General features: G+C 44.3%; 1 protein-coding gene across 3 annotated transcripts in view; it reads left to right on the plus strand.

The window, feature by feature from the left end:
* Positions 1–24,164, plus strand: part of gtf2a1 (general transcription factor IIA, 1) — a 72,831-nt gene that overhangs the window by 33,663 nt on the left and 15,004 nt on the right. For 2 of the 3 annotated variants that reach the window (XM_043696978.2, XM_087989603.1), the window contains exons 3-9: positions 6,633–6,858; positions 8,540–8,622; positions 10,082–10,172; positions 12,713–12,861; positions 20,021–20,125; positions 20,625–20,897; positions 21,693–21,782. In XM_043696978.2, the coding sequence (XP_043552913.1) occupies positions 6,633–6,858; positions 8,540–8,622; positions 10,082–10,172; positions 12,713–12,861; positions 20,021–20,125; positions 20,625–20,897; positions 21,693–21,782 (1,017 nt within the window). The remainder of the gene's footprint in view (positions 1–6,632; positions 6,859–8,539; positions 8,623–10,081; positions 10,173–12,712; positions 12,862–20,020; positions 20,126–20,624; positions 20,898–21,692; positions 21,783–24,164) is intronic. The other variant, XM_043696979.2, reaches the window with a different exon arrangement.

Below are 24,164 nucleotides of genomic sequence, written 5' to 3' on the forward strand. Positions count from 1 at the left end.
TGTGGCTGCGACCGTAACAGGAACAGGGTCCAGTGGCGGTGACATTAGCAGGAACAGGATCCAGTGTTTGCGACCGTAACAGGAACAGGGTCCAATGGTGGTGACATTAGCAGGAACAGGATCCAGTGGCGGCAACTGTAGCAGGAACAGGGTCCTGTGGCGACAGCATTAGTAGGATAAGGGTCCAGTGGCAGCAGCATTAGTAGGAACAGAGTCCAATGGTGGCGACTGTAGCAGGTTCAGGGTCCAGTGGCGACAGCATTAGTAGGAACAGGGTCCAGTGGCGGCGACTGTAACAGGGTCCAGTGGCGGCAGCATTAGCAGGAACAGGGTCCAGTGGCAGCAGCATTAGCAGAAACAGGATCCACTGGCAGCAGCATTAGCAGGAACATTGTCCAATGGCGGCAGCATTAGCAGGAACAGGGTCCAGTGACGGCGACTGTCGCAGGATCAGGGTCCAGTGGCAGCGACTGTAGCAGGAACAGGGTCCAGTGGCGACAGCATTAGTAGGTACAGGGTCCAGTGGCGGCGACAGGGACAGGGTCCAGTGGCGACGACTGTAACAGGAGTAGGGTCCAGTGGTTACGGCTGGAGCAGGAACAGGGTCCAGTGGCAGCAGCATTAGCAGAAACAGGATCCACTGGCAGCAGCATTAGCAGGAACATGGTCCAATGGCGGCAGCATTAGCAGGAACAGGGTCCAGTGACGGCGACTGTAACAGGAACAGGGTCCAGTGGCTGCGACCGTAACAGGAACAGGGTCCAGTGGCGGTGACCGTAATAGGACTGTAACAGGAACAGGGTCCAGTAGCAGCGTCTGTAGCAGGAACAGGGTCCAGTGACGGCGACTGTAACAGGAACATGGTCCAGTGGCGGCAGCATTAGCAGGGACAGGGTCCAGTGGCGACGACTGTAACAGGAGTAGGGTCCAGTGGTTACGGCTGGAGCAGGAACAGGGTCGAGTGGCGGCAACTGTAGCAGGAACAGGGTCCATTGGCGGCGACTGTAGCAGGAACAGGGTCCAGTGACGGCGACTGTAGCAGGAACAGGGTCCAGTGGCGGCGACTGTAGCAGGAACAGGGTCCATTGGCGGCGACTGTAGCAGGAACAGGGTCCAGTGACGGTGACTGTAGCAGGAACAGGGTCCAGTGACGGCGACTGTAACAGGAACAGGGTCCAGTGACAGCAGCATTAGCAGGAACAAGGTCCAATGGCGGTGAATGTAGCAGGATCAGGGTTCAGTGGCAGCGACTGTAGCAGGAACAGGGTCTAATGGCGGCGACTGTAGCAGGAACAGGGTCTATTGGCAGCAGCATTAGCAGGAACAGGGTCCAGTGACGGCGACTGTAACAGGAACAGGGTCCAGTGACGGCAACTGTAACAGGAACAGGGTCCAGTGACGGCAACTGTACAAGGAACAGGGTCCGGTGGCGGCGACAGTCGCAGGAACAGGGTTTGGTGGCAGCGACAGTAACAGGAACAGGGTCCAGTGGCGGTGACATTTGCTGGAACAGGGTCCAGTGTTTGCGACCGTAACAAGAACAGGGTCCAGTGGGGACGACTGTAGCAGGAATATGGTCCATTGGGGACGACTGTAGCAGGAACAGGGTCCAGTGGCGGTGACCGTAGCAGGAACAGGGTCCAGTGGCGACAACTGTAGCAAAAACAGGGTCCAGTGGCGGTGACTGTAGCAGGGTCAGGGTCCAGTAGCAGCAATCATAACAGGAACAGGTCCAGTGGCTGCGAATGTAACAGGAACAGGGTCTATTGGCAGTGACATTAGCAGGAACAGAGTCCAGTGGCAGCAACCGTAACAGGAATAGGATCCAATGGCGGTGACATTAGCAGGAACAGGGTCCAGTGTTTGCGACCGTAACAGGAATGGGGTCCAGTGGCGGTGACATTAGCAGGAGCAAGGTCCAGTGGCGGTGACTGTAGCAGGAACAGGGTCCATGGCGGCGACTGGAGCAGGAACAGGGTCCAGTGGCGACGACTGTAGCAGGAACAGGATCCAGTGGGGACGACTGTAGCAGGAACAGGGTCCAGTGGGGACGACTGTAGCAGGAACAGGTTCCTGTGGCTGCGACCGTAACAGGAACAGGGTCCAGTGGCGGTGACATTAGCAGGAACAGGGTCCAGTGTTTGCGACCGTAACAGGAATGGGGTCCAGTGGCGGTGACATTAGCAGGAGCAAGGTCCAGTGGCGGTGACTGTAGCAGGAACAGGGTCCAGTGGCGGCGACTGGAGCAGGAACAGGGTCCAGTGGCGACGACTGTAGCAGGAACAGGATCCAGTGGGGACGACTGTAGCAGGAACAGGGTCCAGTGGGGACGACTGTAGCAGGAACAGGGTCCAGTGGGGACGACTGTAGCAGGAACAGGTTCCTGTGGCTGCGACCGTAACAGGAACAGGGTCCAGTGGCGGTGACATTAGCAGGAACAGGATCCAGTGTTTGCGACCGTAACAGGAACAGGGTCCAATGGTGGTGACATTAGCAGGAACAGGATCCAGTGGCGGCAACTGTAGCAGGAACAGGGTCCTGTGGCGACAGCATTAGTAGGATAAGGGTCCAGTGGCAGCAGCATTAGTAGGAACAGAGTCCAATGGTGGCGACTGTAGCAGGTTCAGGGTCCAGTGGCGACAGCATTAGTAGGAACAGGGTCCAGTGGCGGCGACTGTAACAGGGTCCAGTGGCGGCAGCATTAGCAGGAACAGGGTCCAGTGGCAGCAGCATTAGCAGAAACAGGATCCACTGGCAGCAGCATTAGCAGGAACATTGTCCAATGGCGGCAGCATTAGCAGGAACAGGGTCCAGTGACGGCGACTGTCGCAGGATCAGGGTCCAGTGGCAGCGACTGTAGCAGGAACAGGGTCCAGTGGCGACAGCATTAGTAGGTACAGGGTCCAGTGGCGGCGACAGGGACAGGGTCCAGTGGCGACGACTGTAACAGGAGTAGGGTCCAGTGGTTACGGCTGGAGCAGGAACAGGGTCCAGTGGCAGCAGCATTAGCAGAAACAGGATCCACTGGCAGCAGCATTAGCAGGAACATGGTCCAATGGCGGCAGCATTAGCAGGAACAGGGTCCAGTGACGGCGACTGTAACAGGAACAGGGTCCAGTGGCTGCGACCGTAACAGGAACAGGGTCCAGTGGCGGTGACCGTAATAGGACTGTAACAGGAACAGGGTCCAGTAGCAGCGTCTGTAGCAGGAACAGGGTCCAGTGACGGCGACTGTAACAGGAACATGGTCCAGTGGCGGCAGCATTAGCAGGGACAGGGTCCAGTGGCGACGACTGTAACAGGAGTAGGGTCCAGTGGTTACGGCTGGAGCAGGAACAGGGTCGAGTGGCGGCAACTGTAGCAGGAACAGGGTCCATTGGCGGCGACTGTAGCAGGAACAGGGTCCAGTGACGGCGACTGTAGCAGGAACAGGGTCCAGTGGCGGCGACTGTAGCAGGAACAGGGTCCATTGGCGGCGACTGTAGCAGGAACAGGGTCCAGTGACGGTGACTGTAGCAGGAACAGGGTCCAGTGACGGCGACTGTAACAGGAACAGGGTCCAGTGACAGCAGCATTAGCAGGAACAAGGTCCAATGGCGGTGAATGTAGCAGGATCAGGGTTCAGTGGCAGCGACTGTAGCAGGAACAGGGTCTAATGGCGGCGACTGTAGCAGGAACAGGGTCTATTGGCAGCAGCATTAGCAGGAACAGGGTCCAGTGACGGCGACTGTAACAGGAACAGGGTCCAGTGACGGCAACTGTAACAGGAACAGGGTCCAGTGACGGCAACTGTACAAGGAACAGGGTCCGGTGGCGGCGACAGTCGCAGGAACAGGGTTTGGTGGCAGCGACAGTAACAGGAACAGGGTCCAGTGGCGGTGACATTTGCTGGAACAGGGTCCAGTGTTTGCGACCGTAACAAGAACAGGGTCCAGTGGGGACGACTGTAGCAGGAATATGGTCCATTGGGGACGACTGTAGCAGGAACAGGGTCCAGTGGCGGTGACCGTAGCAGGAACAGGGTCCAGTGGCGACAACTGTAGCAAAAACAGGGTCCAGTGGCGGTGACTGTAGCAGGGTCAGGGTCCAGTAGCAGCAATCATAACAGGAACAGGTCCAGTGGCTGCGAATGTAACAGGAACAGGGTCTATTGGCAGTGACATTAGCAGGAACAGAGTCCAGTGGCAGCAACCGTAACAGGAATAGGATCCAATGGCGGTGACATTAGCAGGAACAGGGTCCAGTGTTTGCGACCGTAACAGGAATGGGGTCCAGTGGCGGTGACATTAGCAGGAGCAAGGTCCAGTGGCGGTGACTGTAGCAGGAACAGGGTCCATGGCGGCGACTGGAGCAGGAACAGGGTCCAGTGGCGACGACTGTAGCAGGAACAGGATCCAGTGGGGACGACTGTAGCAGGAACAGGGTCCAGTGGGGACGACTGTAGCAGGAACAGGTTCCTGTGGCTGCGACCGTAACAGGAACAGGGTCCAGTGGCGGTGACATTAGCAGGAACAGGGTCCAGTGTTTGCGACCGTAACAGGAATGGGGTCCAGTGGCGGTGACATTAGCAGGAGCAAGGTCCAGTGGCGGTGACTGTAGCAGGAACAGGGTCCAGTGGCGGCGACTGGAGCAGGAACAGGGTCCAGTGGCGACGACTGTAGCAGGAACAGGATCCAGTGGGGACGACTGTAGCAGGAACAGGGTCCAGTGGGGACGACTGTAGCAGGAACAGGGTCCAGTGGGGACGACTGTAGCAGGAACAGGTTCCTGTGGCTGCGACCGTAACAGGAACAGGGTCCAGTGGCGGTGACATTAGCAGGAACAGGATCCAGTGTTTGCGACCGTAACAGGAACAGGGTCCAATGGCGGTGACATTAGCAGGAACAGGATCCAGTGGCGATGACTGTAACAGGAACAGGGTCCAGTGGCGGCGACATTAGCAGGAACAGGGTCCTGTGGCTGCGACCGTAACAGGAACAGGGTTCAGTGGCAGTGACATTAGCAGGAACAGGGTCCAGTGTTTGCGACCGTAACAGGAACAGGGTCCAGTGGCGGCGACATTAGCAGGAACAGGGTCCTGTGGCTGCGACCGTAACAGGAATAGGGTTCAGTGGCAGTGACATCAGCAGGAACAGGGTCCAGTGTTTGCGACCGTAACAGGAACAGGGTCCAGTGTAGGTGACATTAGCAGGAACAGGATCCAGTGTTTGCGACCGTAACAGGAACAGGGTCCAGTGGCGGCGACATTAGCAGGAACAGGGTCCAGTGTTTGCGACCGTAACAGGAACAGGGTTCAGTGGCGGTGACATTAGCAGGAACAGGGACCATTGGCGGCGACAATAGCAGGAGCACAGTTCAGTGGTGATCCTGTTCCTGCTCCTGCCGCCAGCCCAGGCTACCTGCTCTCACTGTGCTTTTATTTAAATTCAAGAAATGTTTATGGGACCATGAGATCTTGTTCAGAAAATCCAAAATTCAGATCATTGTTGTTTGGATAAATTAGGTTCTTCTGTAATTAATGTTTTGGAAAGCATTTCTTTATTCTCCAAGTATAGCTGCAACTTTACTGATCAAGTTTGACTTTGTTGTTATACATCTACACATTTTATACATGGAGCAAAATGGAAAGAGACAATGGGGGCTTTTCTACAATTGCCCCTAGCCTGGAGGAAACTGGAGATCAAATTGTAATTATATGATATATATTCTTCTTGGTATTGCTTTTATAGTTTGCTGTTGCTATTTTCGATCAAGCCAGAAGTGGTATTCCGCCTACTAATGAGTAATAGCATATCTAGATTTCAGTGTCGGTAAGATGCAAGGTATGCCAGCTGTACATCTCAACAACTGTCAAATTGAATTAAACAGAATGTCCCTTTGATGGTTTGCAGCAGGCACAGTATTGACCTGCATACACCCGATTTTGCACACAGAATTCCGAGCATCATGTTTAACGTGAGATGTGATTGCCAAGGTTGGATGATACCTTACAACAAAAAAATCCAGACTGAGAATTACAGTAACAAACAATTTAAGATTATCAGTCAGGTTCATAATGTGACGCACTTATGCTTGCTAAAAGCTACATATATTCTTGTCTTTTAGCAAGAGAATGAAATGTGGCATTGTGCTCTTTTCAGTGAAACGAACGTTTACGCGTGGACCATTCCTTGCTGTGTTCCTATGTGATATGTTGAGAGCCAACTTGCCTGATTTGAATTTAAATAAAATCTTGGGGGGAGTTTTAACTGCTTCTTGGTTTATTTTCTATTACAATGCCTCATGCGCTTGCCAACCAATCAACACCCTCCTTTCAGGCGTAAATTCTTGTTCCCTTGAATTTGGTAATCTTGCTATTCTGTCCTGATGAGTGAAAGACAAAATACTTTTGCTAGTGTGCCCATTTCTTTTAGCAATATTAAGAATTTGTAATTGTTTTTATCAAAATTTCATCATCTCAGTCACCTTTTAGCTTATGGGCATGTTTTCAGATCAGTTTGTTAATCTATCGTTGCGGACCTATCTTTGGCTTTTCAGTGCCAAACTCTTTGAAGTCAAATCTCTGAATCAAGCCCCACTCATTCGTATTAAAGTTAAAAATTCTCTTTTTTTTCCCCCCCCTGAATTGTTAGCTATGGGAGAGCAAGCTAATGCAGTCAAAAGCTGTTGACGGTTTCCACTCAGAGGAGCAACAGATTTTAATTCAGGCGCAGCAGCAGCAGCAGCAACAGCAGCAGCAACAACACCAGCAGCACCACCAGCAGCAGCAGCAACAACAACAGCAACAGCAGCAGCAACATCAGCATCAGGCTCAGCCGCAACAGACACAGCAAGTGCTCACAATACCTGCTAATTCAGGTCAGTTCCAGTGACATTGTTATACCTTTCAGTTAGGGAGTGCGAGTGAGAGATGCACCACAATGCATAAATATGACAGATACATGATGTGAGTTGTATGAAGAAAAAGAGTTCACTCAATGTTGCTGAGTGCGTGATATGCTATTAGAGGTGCCATTTTTCACATCAACTCTTAAAGCAAGGCAATTTTACATGCAAAAGGCCACATGGCACTCCTTTGAAAAAGAGTGAGGTCGTTCTACCTGTTAATATGATTAACCTGGAACCAACATTGCGGAAACAGAGTGTGACAGTTTGTGTAATCTGGTTATGAATAAATTGGCTGCTGCATTTCCTAATTATAAGAGTGAAAACATTTCAGCAATGCTCCTGGCAGTATCCTGAGTTGGGAAAGGCTTTTTATTTAATGTTGCTTGTTACAGTTTTCAGAAACCTCCTACTATAAGTCCATGCAGTGCCCCAAATTTGTTTATAAAGCATATTGAAGACAGTGATAGATGCAGTTATTGTTTTGCTAATCCCTTGTGTGTCTGAGTTGGAGATGTTGGTACTGCTGATGGCACTGAAGCATAGATGGAGGATTGCTCATGTTAGTTACTTACCCTAGGTTAATATTGTACCAACCTTTTTGTCTTTGTCAAGACATGAACTTCAGTCTAATTGATCTGCTGGGGAAGTGCTGCAGTCAGACATACCATCTGCTTTAGGTATTTGCATCACAACCATTGGAAAGATTTTTAAAAAATGCACTGCTGATGCAGGTTACATCAGTTTCCCACTTGGTAAATTATGTTAAAATTGTGCCCGTAGAAAAAGTCTGTGGAAGGGATGTTTGGGTGGTGAGGGAGATTGTTGTTGATTCAGAGTTTTATTAATGTATTGTTCATGTGGTTGTTCTGTGGAATCTCTGTCCCATCTTCTGTTCCATCATTTATACAACTGAGGAGAGGAAGAAAACATTTCAGGTGCCTAATAAATATCAATGTTTTAAAAGACCCTGATTAATGCAGAAAAGTGATAACAGTTTGATCATTGCTTTTTGATTTGCTTAGGTAACCAGTTATTGTAAAATTTATCATCAATAATAAGTTATAATTCATACAGCTTCGAAATTAGAATTTACTCCTATCTGCAGTGCTTGTCACTATTAAACTCTTGAGATTAATATAAAACAAAATACTGCAGATGTTGGAAATCTTGCATAAAATTAGAAAATGCTGGATAATGATGGGTGTGAAACATAAAATCTTTCTCCCCAGAAATTGCCAGAATTGCTGAGTTTCTCCAGCATTTTCGTATGTGTCTCCAGACTTGCAGTAATGTTGTTGGTCTTAACAGCCTTCTGAAATAGACCCAGCAGTACACTGAGCTTAAAAAGGGACTTAGGGTTGGGGCAGCAGCTGCTGGCCTTGCTAGTGATGCTCACGTTGTATAAAAGAATAATTTTAAAAAGACCTCTTCCTCCTATGTCCTAGATTTCATCTTCTGCTTAGTTATTCCTTATATGGGGAGGGAAGGGAAAGTCAATCAATTAAAATAACTCTGTTCCTGATTTGACTGTGCTGATATAGTACATGAGAAATGTAAGACCTGAGGACCATGATGCTAACCTTTTCCCCATTTAGTTCATTTATTCAAAATACTAATCACGGTATTTCACTTTGCTTAATTTATCCCATAGTTTTCTCATCTTCTCATAAATCAGGACCGCAAGTTATTATGCAAGATGGAAAACTAATACAACACATGAATCCGACTGGCATGGTAAGGATATGCACAAGCGCACACAGATACAAACACGTGTTTAAAAATTACACATATTCTTGTTTCTTCTCCTTACCTTCTCCTGAGGTGTTGGATATTGCTAGTATACATTTCTGCAGGACAGCTACTGGCTGTCCTCCAGTGCCTCATTCAATTAGTCTTTATTCACACAGAACTTGGCAGTAAGCATTATTTTACAATCCTGTTTGCAGTCAATTTCAATTATGTGAAAAAATTTTGTTACTGGCAGTAAAGTAGGAAATGTTAAGCTTTAGTAATTTGGTAAAACTGACCATCAGTTGATCTTTGTGGCTGTTTTGGGTTGAGCTGGAGCTGTTGTCAGTTTGGCTATCGGATTTCAAATTTATTCTGTATTCCATGCAATTAAAATTATAGCCACAAGAGGGCATTTAATTAATTTTTACTGCTGAATTAGCTTTAGTGTCAAAATTGTTTAATTGGCTAATTTGTTTTCTGGTTTTCCAGTTTGCTTGTAGAAGCAGTGAATTTCCTAATAATCAGCTGATGGCTGTGATAGATTATTCCTTCCCTCCCCGTGCTAGGAGATGTATGAGAATGGAAATTATTGTCTCTCAAACCTTACTGTGATAGGAGGGCATCAGTTCCTGTGTGCTGCTCTCCCACCATGCAGTGTCTGAATGTTCTGGGATACTATTTCATGGCACATTCTGTTACATACTTCTGAAAAATTTACAATATTTTTATAACCCCTGATATAGAAAGGGGAAAGGGTACAACTTTGGAAATTGTTTTGTTTAGCAAGTGCCTTGATGCTTATTAGAATTTGAAAAGCTCATCAGATACATCTTAACCTTCATAATGATTAAAAAAATACCATTCAAGTTTGCTGCCTAGTACTGGGTTTGTTTTGCTTTTCAAAAACACTTAATTTTAGTGGCTTTCCTTGTGCTATATATTTTTGTTTAGGTCAATATCCTGTCAAATGTGATTTAAATTACATCGGGTATTGTAATCCATGAAACCAGGAGCTCTTGTGGAACGGTGGTTGTGTCCTTGCCTGTGAACTGTAAAGGACCAGTTTCAAGTCCTACCTATGCCAGAGGCCATCTTAATATTAACAGAACAAATATATTTTTAAAAAAACTTGTCCATTGGAGTCATAGAAAAGTTACAGCACAGGTGGATGCCAGTCATGTCTGCACAGATTGGATAAACGAGCTGCCCATTCTAATTTTCACTTTCCTATATCTGGTCCATAGCCTTACTCTCCCTTACTCTGTCTAGTATTAATCCTAAAAAATCTTCCTTACGGTTACAAAACTGAAAGTGGCTTCACTACTGTTTTGCAAATGTGTATTTCACCACAGTTGCAACTGAATTGAAACGTGATTTTTATTGTGTATGTACCCCAAGGTTGAATAAATCTTTCCATGATGATTGTTTTTTGTCAGTTAAATGCTTTATGTTTTGTTTGCAGAGTGCAGCTGCCACTGCAGCAACTCTCGCATTACCAGCCGGTGTTCCAACTCCCTACCAGCTTTCTAATGGACCAATCCTAACGAATGCAGGTATGAACAAATGCTCATTTGATGGTCTTTATTGACAGTATGGTTCAGAAAGAGCTCTGTATACCAACTCAGAACATCCTCTGGACTCTTGCGTTTCATTTATGCTGCTCTCTACTTGTTTCAGTTCTGATTGCCAAGTTTGGAGTTAGTCTTTTCCTTTTGCTTTTCTTCTTTACCTTCATCTGTGCTTTGTAAATGTACTTCTACTTTGAATTTAAAATAACTGTTTTATGATCATACATCTGACTTAGCGTTAACATGTGGTGAGTTGGGTGAGGTCAGGCTGAGGAGATGAATTCTCTGGTAAAGTGGTTTGTGTCAAAATGGAAAACTAAAAATGTTTCAACACATTTGTCTGATAGGATTGTTATGGACAAGGCCAAGCCCCCTAAAAACATTTCGAGAAGGTAGCTCAGACCCTAATTTGCTAGTTGTTTTGAGCAGGTGTTAGGTGGATATTTTAGGAGTGATGCAGCTCATCAAAACCCCTCAGTTTTAAACAAAGCAGAATTTTTTTTTACAGAGTACTGAATGAAACACAAAGAGAACAGAATACCGAATAACTTAACCTATCCAAAAACCCAACAGATTGTCCCAACTTAATGATGCTGTTCCAAATTCCTACAACAATCCCCATTAACACCCCATGGCAAAAAAAAAGGTAAAATTAAACACGGGGTCTTACAAGAGAGATGTCAGAGAGAGGGAGGCTCAGCCTGGACCTGCTTCTTTAGTTCCAGCAGCTTCAAAACTGACTGCTTGCTCAAACCAAACCAGAGAAAAGCTGAGCTGGGAGAACCGCTACTGCCCTTTTATTGTACAAAGTGTTTGTTTAAAAACCTAAAAGCACCTTCAAGGAGAAGAACCCAGACATTTCAGAATCTATGCGTTTACGACCCCTCTGAGGGAAAAAAACCCAAGGACAACCTAATCTGGTAAAAGGAGCAGCAGCTTTCAAAAGGAAATACTTTTTTTAGATTAGATTCTCTACAGTGTGGAAACAGGCCCTTCAGCCCAACCTGTCCACACCGACCCTCCAAAGAGTAACCCACCCAGACCCACCTCCCTCAGACTAATGCACCTAGCACTATGGGCGATTTAGCATGGCCAATCCACCTAACCTGCACATCTTTGGACTGTGGGAGGAAACTGGAGCACCCGGAGGAAACCCACGCAGACATGGGGAGAATGTGCAGTCTCCACACAGACAGTCACCTGAGGCTGGAATCGAACCTGGGACCCTGGTACTGTGAAGCAGCCGTGCTAACCACTGATCTAACATGCGAAAAAGAAATATTTTCAGAACTGTGACAAAATTGTTTGGCTCTTTCAGAGAACTGACATAGGCACAAGGAACTGAATCATTTCTTTCTTTCCTTTAAGCAGCCACTTATAAACAGGATTTGAATATTGTTGATCAGAGAGAGATGTTGATGAAACCATTAGTCTTTCACACATTGGGAAGTATGCAACAATTCCAAATTTCAAGCGGTCAGCAGTCTATACTGCAGGAGAAATAGGTGCCGATAAATCGGCCAAGGTGTTGCCATGGAAAAAGTAATGAGGAACTAATGAGGAGCCCAATCTCCCAGAGCAGTTAAGAACAGTGCAAAGTCGATTTGCCAGCAAATCAGCGTACTTTACTCCAGTAGTTTAAATTGTTGTGATCATTTGAAGTGTGGCATTTTTGTATTTGTCCCATTAAAGGCAAGGCAAAAAACTTCAGCAGCATGCCTCCTTAGAAAAATTCTAATTTCATGTTACTTCATATTACGATGTTAGTTCATTTTTAAAATTCTCATATTTACTATCAAAGGTCTCCCTATCCTTGCACTGAGCTCTATTCCTGCAGCACAACACTCTTTGAGATATCTTCATGTTCTTCCAATTTTGGCATCTGTCTTATCCCTAATTTTAATCACACCACGATTAGCAGCTCTGCCTCCAGTTACCAAGTGCCTGAACTTAGGAATTATCTTAAATGTGTTTGCCTCTCTATATCTTCTCCTTAAGATCCTTTGAAAATCCTACCTCTTTTACCAAGCTTTTGGACCGTAACTTAATATCCCTTTATGTGACCGTTGGCATCAAATTTAATGTAGATTAGGTTCCCTACAGTATGGAAACAGGCCCTTCATCCCGACAAGTCCACACTGACCTTCCGAAGAGTAACCCACCCAGACCCATTCCCCCACCCTATATTTGCCCCTGACTAATGCACCTAACACAATGGGACAATTTAGCGTGGCCAATTCACCTGACCAGCACATCTTTGGATTGTGGGAGGGAACCTACACAGAGAGTCGCCTGAGGTGGGAATCGAACCCAGATCCCTGGCACTGTGAGGCAGCAGTGCTAACCACTGAGCCACCATGCCACTTCAAATGTAGGAATATGCATTTGAAAAACCTTGAGACATTTTTATAATGTCTAAGATGTGCATGAATATAAATGGTTTTACAAATTTGTGATCTTCAAAATCGAGCTAATGTTTTCTATCTGCCTATATGTAATCTGTGCAAATTCTTGTTGTTCCACAGGGCAACTGCTGCAGTTTGTACGAGCTCCTAATGGAGCCCACTACTTTTTCCAGCCACACCAGCAAGTTGTACTTGCACAATCGGTGACTCAGCAGCAGGTTATTCAGCAGATGCAGTCTGGTGGTGTGCAGGCACCTGTCATACAGCAGGTGTGTACGACTGATTAGTTATGATGTGGAGGTGCTGATGTTGGACTTGGATGGACAGAGTCCGAAGTCACACAACACAAGGTTATAGTCCAGTAGGTTTATTTGAAATCACAAGCTTTCGGAGCACTGCTCACCTGATGAAGGAGCAGCACTTCAAAAGCTTGTGATTTCGCACAAACCTTTTGGGCTATAACCTGGGATCGTGTGACTTCCAACTTGATTAGTTGTCATCTCGTGACAGTTGTGGTTGATAAGAAAATGAATTTCTATAACCAGACTTCTGTTCTATAACTAAATTTCTATTTTCCATAACTTTTTAACTTGTGCTTATCAGGACAACTCACAAAAAATGGTTATTCGGCATGTGTACTCTGATGGGTAGAAATATTGCCATGGGAAATGCACTAGTTACCATTGCTTGACAGTTTACTATCAAGCTTGCCCAAATTTTAAACTAGATAAGTTGACACTGGTCAAAGTATTGCCTTGAGAAATGAACCAGAGAATGGCTGTTAACCTATCTTGTTGAGCTGAAACAGGTGAAGTGTATGTACATACTCTTTGTATCTGCTTGTGTGAATTGGAAGCTTATTGCTCAGTAGCAGCAGTGTGTACTATCTACAAACAGCACTGCAAAAATTTACCAAAGATCCTTAGACAGCACCTTCCAAAACCACAACCATTTCTATCTTGAAGGACAGTGGACCGAAGGGTCTGTTTCCGTGCTGTACATCTCTATGACGATGACAGCAGATTAATGGAAAGACCACTAGTTGCAAGTTCCTCTCCAAGCCGGTCTCCACCCTGACTTGGAAATATATCACTGTTCCTTTATTGTCACTGGGTGAAAATGCTGAAGGGAATTTTCACTTCCAAAGGGCACTGCACATTGACTGCAGTGGTTCGAGGAGGCAACTTACCACCACCACCATACACGCGCACACACACACACACACACACACCTTGTCAAGAGCAACTAGGGACCAGCAGTAAATGCTGGCCAGCCACTGACACCCATGTCCCACAAAAGAATGAAAAAACTAAAATATGTAGCTTTCAGTACATGCAGATGTACACTGAGTTTAGATTAGATTAGATTACATTACAGTGTGGAAACAGGCCCTTCGGCCCAACAAGTCCACACCGACCCGCCGAAGCGAAACCCACCCATACCCCTACATTTACCCCTTACCTAACACTACGGGCAATTTTTTTTTTTAGTATGGCCAATTCACCTGACCCTGCACATCTTTGGACTGTGGGAGGAAACCGGAGCACCCGGAGTGTAACTGAACATCCTAAATTAGTTATTGGCATAATTCTTTGCATGCTCAAAATGATTTAGCAACTGTTGTCTAATTGCAAAATCCTATCTAATGTTAGACAATGTGCATGAGTTTTGCAAATGTGGGTTGTTTGGATGCAGTCACTACCTCGTGTTTGCTATTTGATACAATCTGCCAGTCTTTGAGAAATGTGGACTCTATACCAAGTATCAGAATGGCACTAAAAGTTTTATATCACATTGCTATTTTGTGTGATAGAACTTTTGCATCTTGTTAGTGGCAAACATCACACAAGTTTCTACTGTATATTGGCAATGTGTAACAGCTAGTTGCTCAAATTCTGAGATACTTTAGTATTCCAGGATATCCTGAGGTCAACAGGGCATAGAAAAGTTTATTTTTTATTCATTTAAAATGCATTGGATTGAGATTATAGATACTATGACAGTTTAACCATAAGCATTAAATAAACTGGGAGAGTTGTCCTGATAAATGCAAGACTGTAAGCTTCACCAAATGTGTATTTTTTTCCAGTGCTACTAAGTTCAGTGTTTGCAAATGACTCTTGTATTCAGGACTGTTAAGTGAATAATGAATTTTCAGATGCTGTTTTTCAAATTTGTGCCTTATCAAGACCATTACGTGTTGTGGAACAAAAGGTAAATATTCTAAGCAGAAGAAAATAAGAACTGTGGGAACAGAGGAGAGCAGATGGGATCATTTTGGTTTGTTTCAACACAAAAATAGTCACCTCTGCTGTGTAACCTTGTATGGCTTTATGATTCTGGCTGTTTTAAAGTTAAATCAAGGAAAGTGAAATCCTATCGTTTTACAAATTGATATTGCATAAACTATCAAATATATGTGCACCATAATGTAGTTTACCAAAGAAAACTCCTCAGTTATAGATAAAGGAGAACCAAACAGAGGAGTGTCAATAAATATTATCTCATTTTGTTCCTTATCAGGAGGAATCATATCTTTGCAATATGCCCCATATGTAGTAAACCTGAATTCTTAATTTAAGTTCTTAGGTGTAAATTTTTCTGTTTCTGAATTGCAGCTAGTAATGTTAATTATTTGTGGTATTCAATGATTTTTCTCAATTAATTTGTAAAACACTGCCCAATATTTTTAAAAACATTATACATGCCTTTTTGATATTGTTGAAATGCAATATGCTTTTACCCTAGAACATAGAACAATTCAGCTTAGGAATGGACACTTTGGCTCTTGATGTTGTGCCAAATATGATGCCAACTGAAATTAATCCCTTCTGCCTGCCCATGCTCCCTATCCCTCCGTTCCTTGCATATTCATGTGTTTATCGAAAAGTTCCTTAAATGCCCTTATCATATCTGCCTCAACCACCATCCCTGGCAATGCATTCCAGACTCCTGCCACTCTATGTAAAAAAAAAACCTGCCCTTATGTCTCCTTTGAACTTAACCCCTCACCTTAAATGTGTGCCCCCAGTATTAAATATTTCAACTCTGAGAAAAAAATTCTGACCGTCAACCCTATCTATGCATCTCATAATTTTATAGGCTTCTATCAAATCTCCCCTCAGTCTCTGCTGCTCAAGAGAAAACAACCAGAGCTTTTCTAGCCTCTCCTTAGAGCTCATATCCTCTAATCCAGGCAGCATCCTCCTAAACCTTTTCTACACCTTCTCCAAGGCCTCCATATCCTTTCTGTAATGTGGCAACCAGAATTTAGCGTAATACTCTTAAGTGTCACCTAACCAAAGTCTTATAAAGCTGCAACATGACATCCTGACTCTTATACTTACTTCCTTGGCCAATCAAAACAAATATGCCCTACGCCTTCTTTACTACCCTATCTACTTGCATGGCCGCTTTCAGGGATCTATGGACTTGAACCCCCAAGATCTTTCTGTACATTAATGCTGTTGAGGATTCTGCCATTAACTCTATACTTTTCCTTAACATTTGATCTCCCAAAGTGCAGCACCTCACACTTACCCAGATTAAACTCCATCTGACATTTCTGTCCACATATCTGCAACTGATCTGTATCCCACTGTATCTTTTGACAACCTTCTACACTATCCACAACTCCACTGATCTTTGTGTCATCTGCAAACTTTCTAATGCACCATCTACATTTTCATCTAAGTCATTTACAAATATTACAAACAGCAGAAGTCACAGTACGGATCCCTGCGGAGCACCACTGGTCACGGACCTCCAACCTGAAAAATACCCTTCCACCACTACACTCTGCCTTCTACTGGCAGAGCCCACTGTGGATCCCATTCATCCTAATCTTCCGGATGAGTTTACCAAGAGAGACCTTAACAAAAACCTTACTAAAATCCATGTAAACAACATCCACTGCTCTACCCTCATCAATCACCTTCATCACCACCTTGAAAAATTCAACCAAGATTGTAAGAGATGAAGAGTAAGATATAGGAGAAAGTGAGGACTGCAGATGCTGGCGATCAGAGCTGAAAAGTGTGTTGCTGGAAAAGCGCAGCAGGTCAGGCAGCATCCAAGGAGCAGGAGAATCAACGTTTCGGGCAGAAGGGCTTATGCTCGAAACATTGATTCTCCTGCTCCTTGGATGCTGCCTGACCTGCTGCACTTTTCCAGCAACACATTTTTCAGAAGAGTAAGATGTATTCTATGTTCTACATATGAATGTAATTGTCTCATAGAATTTTACAGTGCAGCAAGAGGCCATTCAACCCATCGTGCCTGTATCAGCTTCCAGAAGAGCTACGCAGTTTGTCCCATTCTCCAGCCCTATTTCTGTAGCCCTCTAATTCAAACATTTATCCAGCTCTCTTATGAAACCTCCTATGGAATCATACTTCACCATTCTCCCTGGCAGCACATTCCAAATCCTAACAACTCTGAGGTATAGTTAGTAAGTTTGCAGATGACACCAAAATTGGAGGTGGAGTGGACAGCAAAGAAGGTTTCCTCGGATTACAACAGGATCTTGATCAGATGGGCCAGTGGGCTGGGGAGTACCAGATGGAGTTTAATTTAGATAAATGCAAGGTTTGGGATTTTGGGAAAGCAAATCTTAGCAGGACTTATACACTTAATGGTAAAATCCCAGGGAGTGTTGCTGAACAAAGAGACCTTGGAGTGCAGGTACATAGTTCCTTGACAGTAGAGTCGTAGGTAGACAGGATAGTGAAGAAGGTGTTTGGTATGCTTTCCTTTATTGGCCAGATATTGAGTACAGGAGTTGAGAGGTCATGTTGCGGCTCTACAGGTTAGGCCACTTTTGGAATATTGTGTGCAGTTCTGGTCTCCTCCCTATCGGAATGGTGTTGTGAAATTTGAAAGGGTTCAGAAAAGATTTACAATGATGTTGCCAGGGTTGGAGGATTTGAGCTACAGGGAGAGGTTGAACAGGCTGGGCCTGTTTTCCCTGAAGTGTCGGAAGCTGAGGGGTGACCTTATAGAGATTTATAAACTCATGAGGAGCATGGATAGGATAAATAGACAAGGTTCTTTCCCTGGGGTACGGGAGTCCAGAACTAGAGGGCATAGGTTTAGGATGAGAGGGGAAAGATATAAAAGAGACCTGAGGGGCAACTTTTCCACGCAGAGGATCGTGTGTGTGGAACGGGCTGCCAGAGGAAGTGGTGGAGGCTAGTACAATTGCAACATTTAAAAGGCATCTGGATGGGTATATGAACAGGAAGGATTTGAAGGGATATGGGCCAGGTGCTGGTAGATGGGACTAGATTGGGTTGGGATATCTGGTTGGCATGGATGAGTTGGACTGTAGGGTCTGTTTCCGTGCAGTACCTCTCTATGACTCTTCATCTCACTCCTCGCTCTGTTCCTGACTGTCTTGAAATTGAGACTCATGGTTACCAACATATCAGCTGGTGAAAACATGAATATCTGTCTTTGTCAAAATTATTCATAGGTTTGAACACATTAACCAAGTCACTTTGAAGGAGAATAAACACTCTCTAATCTTTCCTTGTATCTAAAATCCCTCCATCCTGGTACCATTCTAGTAAATCTCCCTTGCACTCTCTCCGAAGCTTCAACATCCTTCCTTAAATAAGGTGCCCAGAATTGAACACAGTACTCCATTTGTGGTCAGGCCAATGATTTGTAGAGGTGTAGCATTTACTTCCTTGTTTACACACTATGCTTCTGGTTATATACCTAAGAATCCTATTAACCACTTTAACAACTGTTTCAACTTGCCTGACTACTTTCAGCGAATCATGCAAGTGATCCTGAGGTCTCTCTGCTGTTATACTCCCCTCACAATTGTACTATTGAACCTATATTGCTTCTTTGTTTCTTCTACCAAGATACATTACTTCCCATTTCACAGCATTGAAAACCGTCTGCCAGGGATCTGCCAATTTGACCAACTTTTCAATTCCTTCTGTAGTCGTTCATCATCATTCTCACAATTCACTAACCTTCCTAGCTTAGTATCATCTGCAAATTTAGAGATTTTTGCCCTCAACATCCATCTCCAAATGTCTTAAATAAATCAGAAAAAGCAAAGATCCCAATACTCATCCCCTAGGGAACACCACTATCAACTTGTCTCCAGTCCGAGAAACGTCCGTCTGTACTTGCCCTCTGTTTCCTATATTTTAACCAACTTCTAATCCATGTTGCTAAGAAACCACTGGGTCAAAATCCTTGTAGCTAACTGGTTAGCAATGCTGCTTCAAAGTGTCAGGGACCTGGGTTCAATTCCAGCCTCAGGTGACTGTCTGTGTGGTGATCACGCATGCTCCCTGTGTCTGTGTGGGTTTCCTTCAGGCGCTCTGGTTTTGGGCGGCACAGTGGCTCAGTGGTTAGCATTGCTGCCTCACCCAGGTTCAATTCCCGCCTCAGGCAACTGTCTGTGTGGAGTTTGCACATTCTCCCCGTGTCTGCGTGGGTTTCCTCCGGGTGCTCCGGTTTCCTCCCACAGTCCAAAAATATGCAGGTTAGGTGAATTAGCCATGCTAAATTGCCCATGGAGTTAGATGTAGGAGAGTGGGTCTGGGTGGGTTGCTCTTCGGAGGGTCGGTGTGGACTTGTTGGGCCGAAGGGCCTGTTTCCACACTGTATATAATCTAAGCTAAAAAAGCACCCTAAACATTTCTAATTTGCTAACCAATCTACCATGTGGCAACATATCAAATGCTTTTGGAAAGTCTAAATATTCATCCACAGCACTACCCTCATCTACTGCCTATGTTATCATCAAATAACTCAACTAAATTTGTCAGCCATGACCTGCTCTTGATAAAGCCAGGTTGACTATTTAGTATAAACTTATTTTTCTCTAACCATATGATATCACGTGTTATGGCTTCTATCAGTTTTCCCACTATCAATGTCATGCTGATAGGTCTGCATTTTTCTGAGTTATCCTTTGCCCCTTTCTTAAACAGAATAATGGTGTCACATTTGCAATCCTCCAGTTCCCAGGGACTAATCTTATGTTCAGAGAGGCTTAGAAAATTTCTGTCAATGGCTCTGCAATTTGCTCCCTTACGTCTGTCACCAATCTAGAAAGCATCCCATGCAGGCCTGGCGACATGTCAACATGGAGTGCTGCTGGCCTCTTTAGCACCTCTTTATTCATCACTATAATGCTCAGTTGCTCAACACCCATATTTCAACTAGGCCATTGTCACCTTTGTCTAATGTGGTGAAGACAAAAACAAAATATTCATGTAGTACCTCTGCCATGTCCTTTGTTTCAGTGAGCAGCTTACACTGAATGTTCCTTATGGACCTCATTCTATCCTTCACTAATCTTTTACTGTGTTTGAGTAACATTATGCTATTTACTTAAAACTTGAAATCCTGTTGTGGAGTGTCGTCATTAAGCTTGATTTACGCCTTCCTTCCCTGTAGATGCTGGCTCCACTGCCACCTGGAAGTATCCCTCAGCAGACTGGAGTGATCATTCAACCCCAGCAAATTCTTGTTGCAGGGAACAAGGTCCCTTCAAACACACAGGTATCCTGTAGAAGAAGTATATAGGATAGTATCAATGTTATTTACTGGACTTGCTTCATAAATATAAAAGTGAAATTATATCTTTACATTGTACATTCAGTTCCATTGGAGAAGTCATCTGGTACCACTTGACTGTGATGCTTTCTGGAATCTGACTTAACTGACTCGCAGACTGCAGGCTTGCCTCAGTCTTTGGATTAACTCCCAGTGTTCAGCTCATTGATGTTACCATTGTCAAGAGTTCTGTACTTGGCCCAAAGAATACAAGAAAGCTTATTTAACCAGTACGAGGCCATGGGTTTGTTTTGAAATTCTTGTGCTTTCTTGTACCTCATTACCAGACTTGTATACATGATCTTAGAATTAAAATCTGTCTAAAATATCTGTTCTGTTTTTATGTCCAAGTTAAATATGTTCAGAGTGAGGTGGCTGTAATGATGCTAGACTGTCTAACTTTGTTTTTTTTTGAAAATGACAGCTATCATAATAAACTTTTCAGGTTATGCAAGCCACCACTGTAGCAGCAACCCCTTCAACACAGGTTGGTCAAACAAACAGCTCCGCTCCCGTTCAGCAGCAGCCACAGCAACAACAGCAGCAGCAGCAACAGCAGCAGCAGCAGCAACAACCACAACCCCCTTTAGTGGTGCAAGTAGATGGCTCTGGAGACACTTCTTCGGAGGAAGATGAGGACGACGAAGAGGATGAGTATGACGATGAGGAAGAAGAAAAAGACAAGGAGGAGGTTGGGGAAGATGGGCAAGTTGAAGAGGTAACTGGACGTGCTTCAAAAGCTGGTTTACACAACATTCCAAATACTTAAGTTATCTTTGAAATCTCTTCATTTACCATTAAAAATATGCTTTAAGGAGGTCATGTACCCTGGTGCTTGGTAGAGGAGAATTTGAGAATATTGCTGAAAAGAGACGCTTGTCACTAGACAAGGAAAACACTTGCACTTTTCAAAATTTACTGGGAGCTTAAGGCTTGCCCTGCTTTCTCCAGGGCAATGCCTCTGCCAATCAGGGTCAACTTGCTAACCAATTATCACTGTTTTCTTCTGTGGTATAAATTGATATGACTGTTTGAAATTTTGCACAATTGTCCATTTCTTCATGCTCATATGAATGCAATAGTAATACATTGCACTAATGTATCATTAGCATAAAGAAAATTGCCTTAAAGTATTTTGCAAAAACCATAATTTGACAGATTGACACGCAATCAAAGAAGAAGGTATCTGGAGGGAAGGATGAAAACTTTGTCAGATGTGAATTTTAAGGAAGGTGTTCAGGGAGAAAAGGCAGAGAAAGCTAAGGTGGGAATTTCAAATCTGAGTCTGCACAGCTGAAAGCGCAGATTCCAACCTCAAACTAGGGAGAGTGAGGAATGTTCAAGAAACTGGAATTGTAGAAATGTGAAATTCTCTGAGAAATGTCAGGCTTGTGTGTAGACCATGTGCACATGCATGTTTAACCCATCTTGGCTTGTCTGCCCTCAGCAAAGTGCAGACTGTTCTGCATTTGTTTAAATTCTGCCTTAATTGTTTTTTTTCTAACCTTCTAAGGAACCACTCAACAGTGAAGATGATGTCAGTGATGAAGAGGGCCAAGAACTCTTTGACACAGAAAATGTTGTTGTCTGCCAGTATGATAAGGTGAGAGTCTAACAAATAGAAAAGAGCCTGGCACTTGTCCCAGTGCATGACTCTTATGAATGTTAAAATCATGACCAAAGTTGTGTGCTTCATTCACAATTCCTATGTAAACATTTCCTGTGGAAAAATGCTGGCTTCAAAGAACAGTACTTTACTGTTCACTTTCCATGTAATACCAATTGATGGCACTAGAATGGAAGTTATTGTTCATGTCTCTGCTAAACTGCAGCAACTAGTTCCTAGTAGTCTAGGAACCTCCTATCTAGGACCGTTGTACAAGCTCCTAGTAGCTAGGAATAATATAAATGATTTATATGAATGAATGAATGATTTATTTATTGTCACATTTATCTTGAAGATACATAAAATGTGTTTTGTCACCACAATCTGGAGAGTTACTTTAAGGGTACAAAGTAATGACTTAAGTAAGAGTTCGTCTTCTGTTCAAACTGGGGTCTCGAACACTTCTGGGCGTTGCAAGGTCGTCTGGTCCTCAAGGAGTCCAACTCTGGCAACAGCAATAACAATGCCAATGCAGCAGGAGACCCCAGTTCTGCTACCGCTGTCATCTCGCCGATACCACCGGGAGTCCAAGCTCTAGGCCTACCATCACCAGATGTCCCCCTCCATGCTGCCAATGCTGCAGTCACTGCCTTGCTGACAACACTCCGGACTCAAAGATGATGAAGAAAGGAAGAAGGAAAACAAAAGGCGAAAAGTGCATTGAGAAAACTGTGCTGCTGGCCTGGAGCAGACACGCCCCAACAAGCCTGAACACTTCCTACCATGCTGCCTCCATCTTGGTGGATGGACTATCTCAACCAGGATAGAAAAATTGATCTTTAGATCTCTAAACTGATTTAAAAGCATGGACACTTTCAATACCAGAGGCCATAGAGAGGTGGTTCAGAGGAGGATTGATACCTTGATAAAATAGGTTAGCCTCAGAATAGATCTGGGCTTGTTTTCACTGGAGTTTCGAAGAATGAAGGATGATTTTATTGAAATGTGTAAGATCATGATTGCTATTTTATGGGGTGGATGTGGAAAGTTCCTCTTGTGGCCCAGTCCAGAAGCAGAGAGCGCTGTTCTAAAATCTGGAATTGACCTTACATTACAAAGATATGTCTCAGAGGTTGCTCAACTTTGGAACTCTGCTTCAGAAGGCAGTGGAAGCTGAGTCAATAAAACAGAGGGGGATACATTCTCATGGAATTCAGCATTGTCGGGAGTAGGTGGGAGCATGGAATTCAAAACCAACAAATTAGTCATGGAATGGTGGAGCAGCTGAAGGGACAGAATCCTCTACTGATCTCTGCTTTTATTACATGTGTTTGTATGCGACTGTGCTAGCTGTCTGAGAAAACATTCACGCTAAAGTCCCACACCGTGTTTTTGTCAGTTACCATATAAGCTGCTCATCCTTAAGTACCTGTTGAACTTCATTTTAAAATTATTTATGGATCACTTTCCAGGACCTTTACATTTAAAGTATTACATATCCTGACAATTCTTTATGGAAAGTTTCTCCTCCACTTTCCTTTAGCTTTTTGCCGATGATTTTAAATCTGTGATTGCTGGTTCAGGAGTTGAATTTGATTCACAGAGGCCCAGCGAAGAATCTTTATTTTCAAGTAATCTGCTAACAGGAAATGGTGGAGGCTGGTGCATTGCAACATTTATAAGGCATGTGATCTGTACCTGAACAGGAAGAGTTCAGAGGGATATGGGCCAAATGCTGGAGAATGGGACTAGATTATTTTAGGGCATCTGGTCAGCATGGACGAGTTGAACTGAAGGGTCTGTTTCCATGCTGTATATCTCTATGACTTTAACTGGCTGGAACACCATTTTTCATTATGAAACAAAAGTGATATTCCAGGTTCCTTGTTAATGGAAAACCTTCATAGTCGATAAGTTTGTTCCTGTCATGATGATGTTAGGTATTGGCTCAACAACTTGAGTTTTTTGAAGACCTCACAAATAGCAGTGATGGACAACATGTCTAGTCGTTTTGTCCACTCCGGCAGTGGAATGGGAGAGGATCACTTGTAGGTGCTATATGAGCAGTATACGTTTGATCAGGTGTACCCAAGTTGGGAATAGCCTAAAGGCTTTCTGGTCCTGGAAAAATCACCTCTTGGAGTGACAGTAGTATCCCAGTAATCTGCTGCTCTGATGACTTTTAAGCCCCAAAATCCCAAAGTTTAACTGTAAAGCTAGAAGTTTATAAACTTGAAAAAAAGCCAATCAAAAAGTGATACTAAAATAAAATAAACAACTACAAATGCCAGAGATCTGAAACAAAAACAGAAATTGCTGAGAAACTCTGCCGGTCTGGCAGCATCTGGGAGAAAGCAAATTTCTCATGTAGAGTCCAGT

Source organism: Chiloscyllium plagiosum, unplaced genomic scaffold, assembly GCF_037043375.1.
Source record: "Chiloscyllium plagiosum isolate Xiang-an unplaced genomic scaffold, Cpla_swu_hap1 HiC_scaffold_8, whole genome shotgun sequence".
NCBI classification, from domain to species: Eukaryota; Metazoa; Chordata; class Chondrichthyes; order Orectolobiformes; family Hemiscylliidae; genus Chiloscyllium; species Chiloscyllium plagiosum.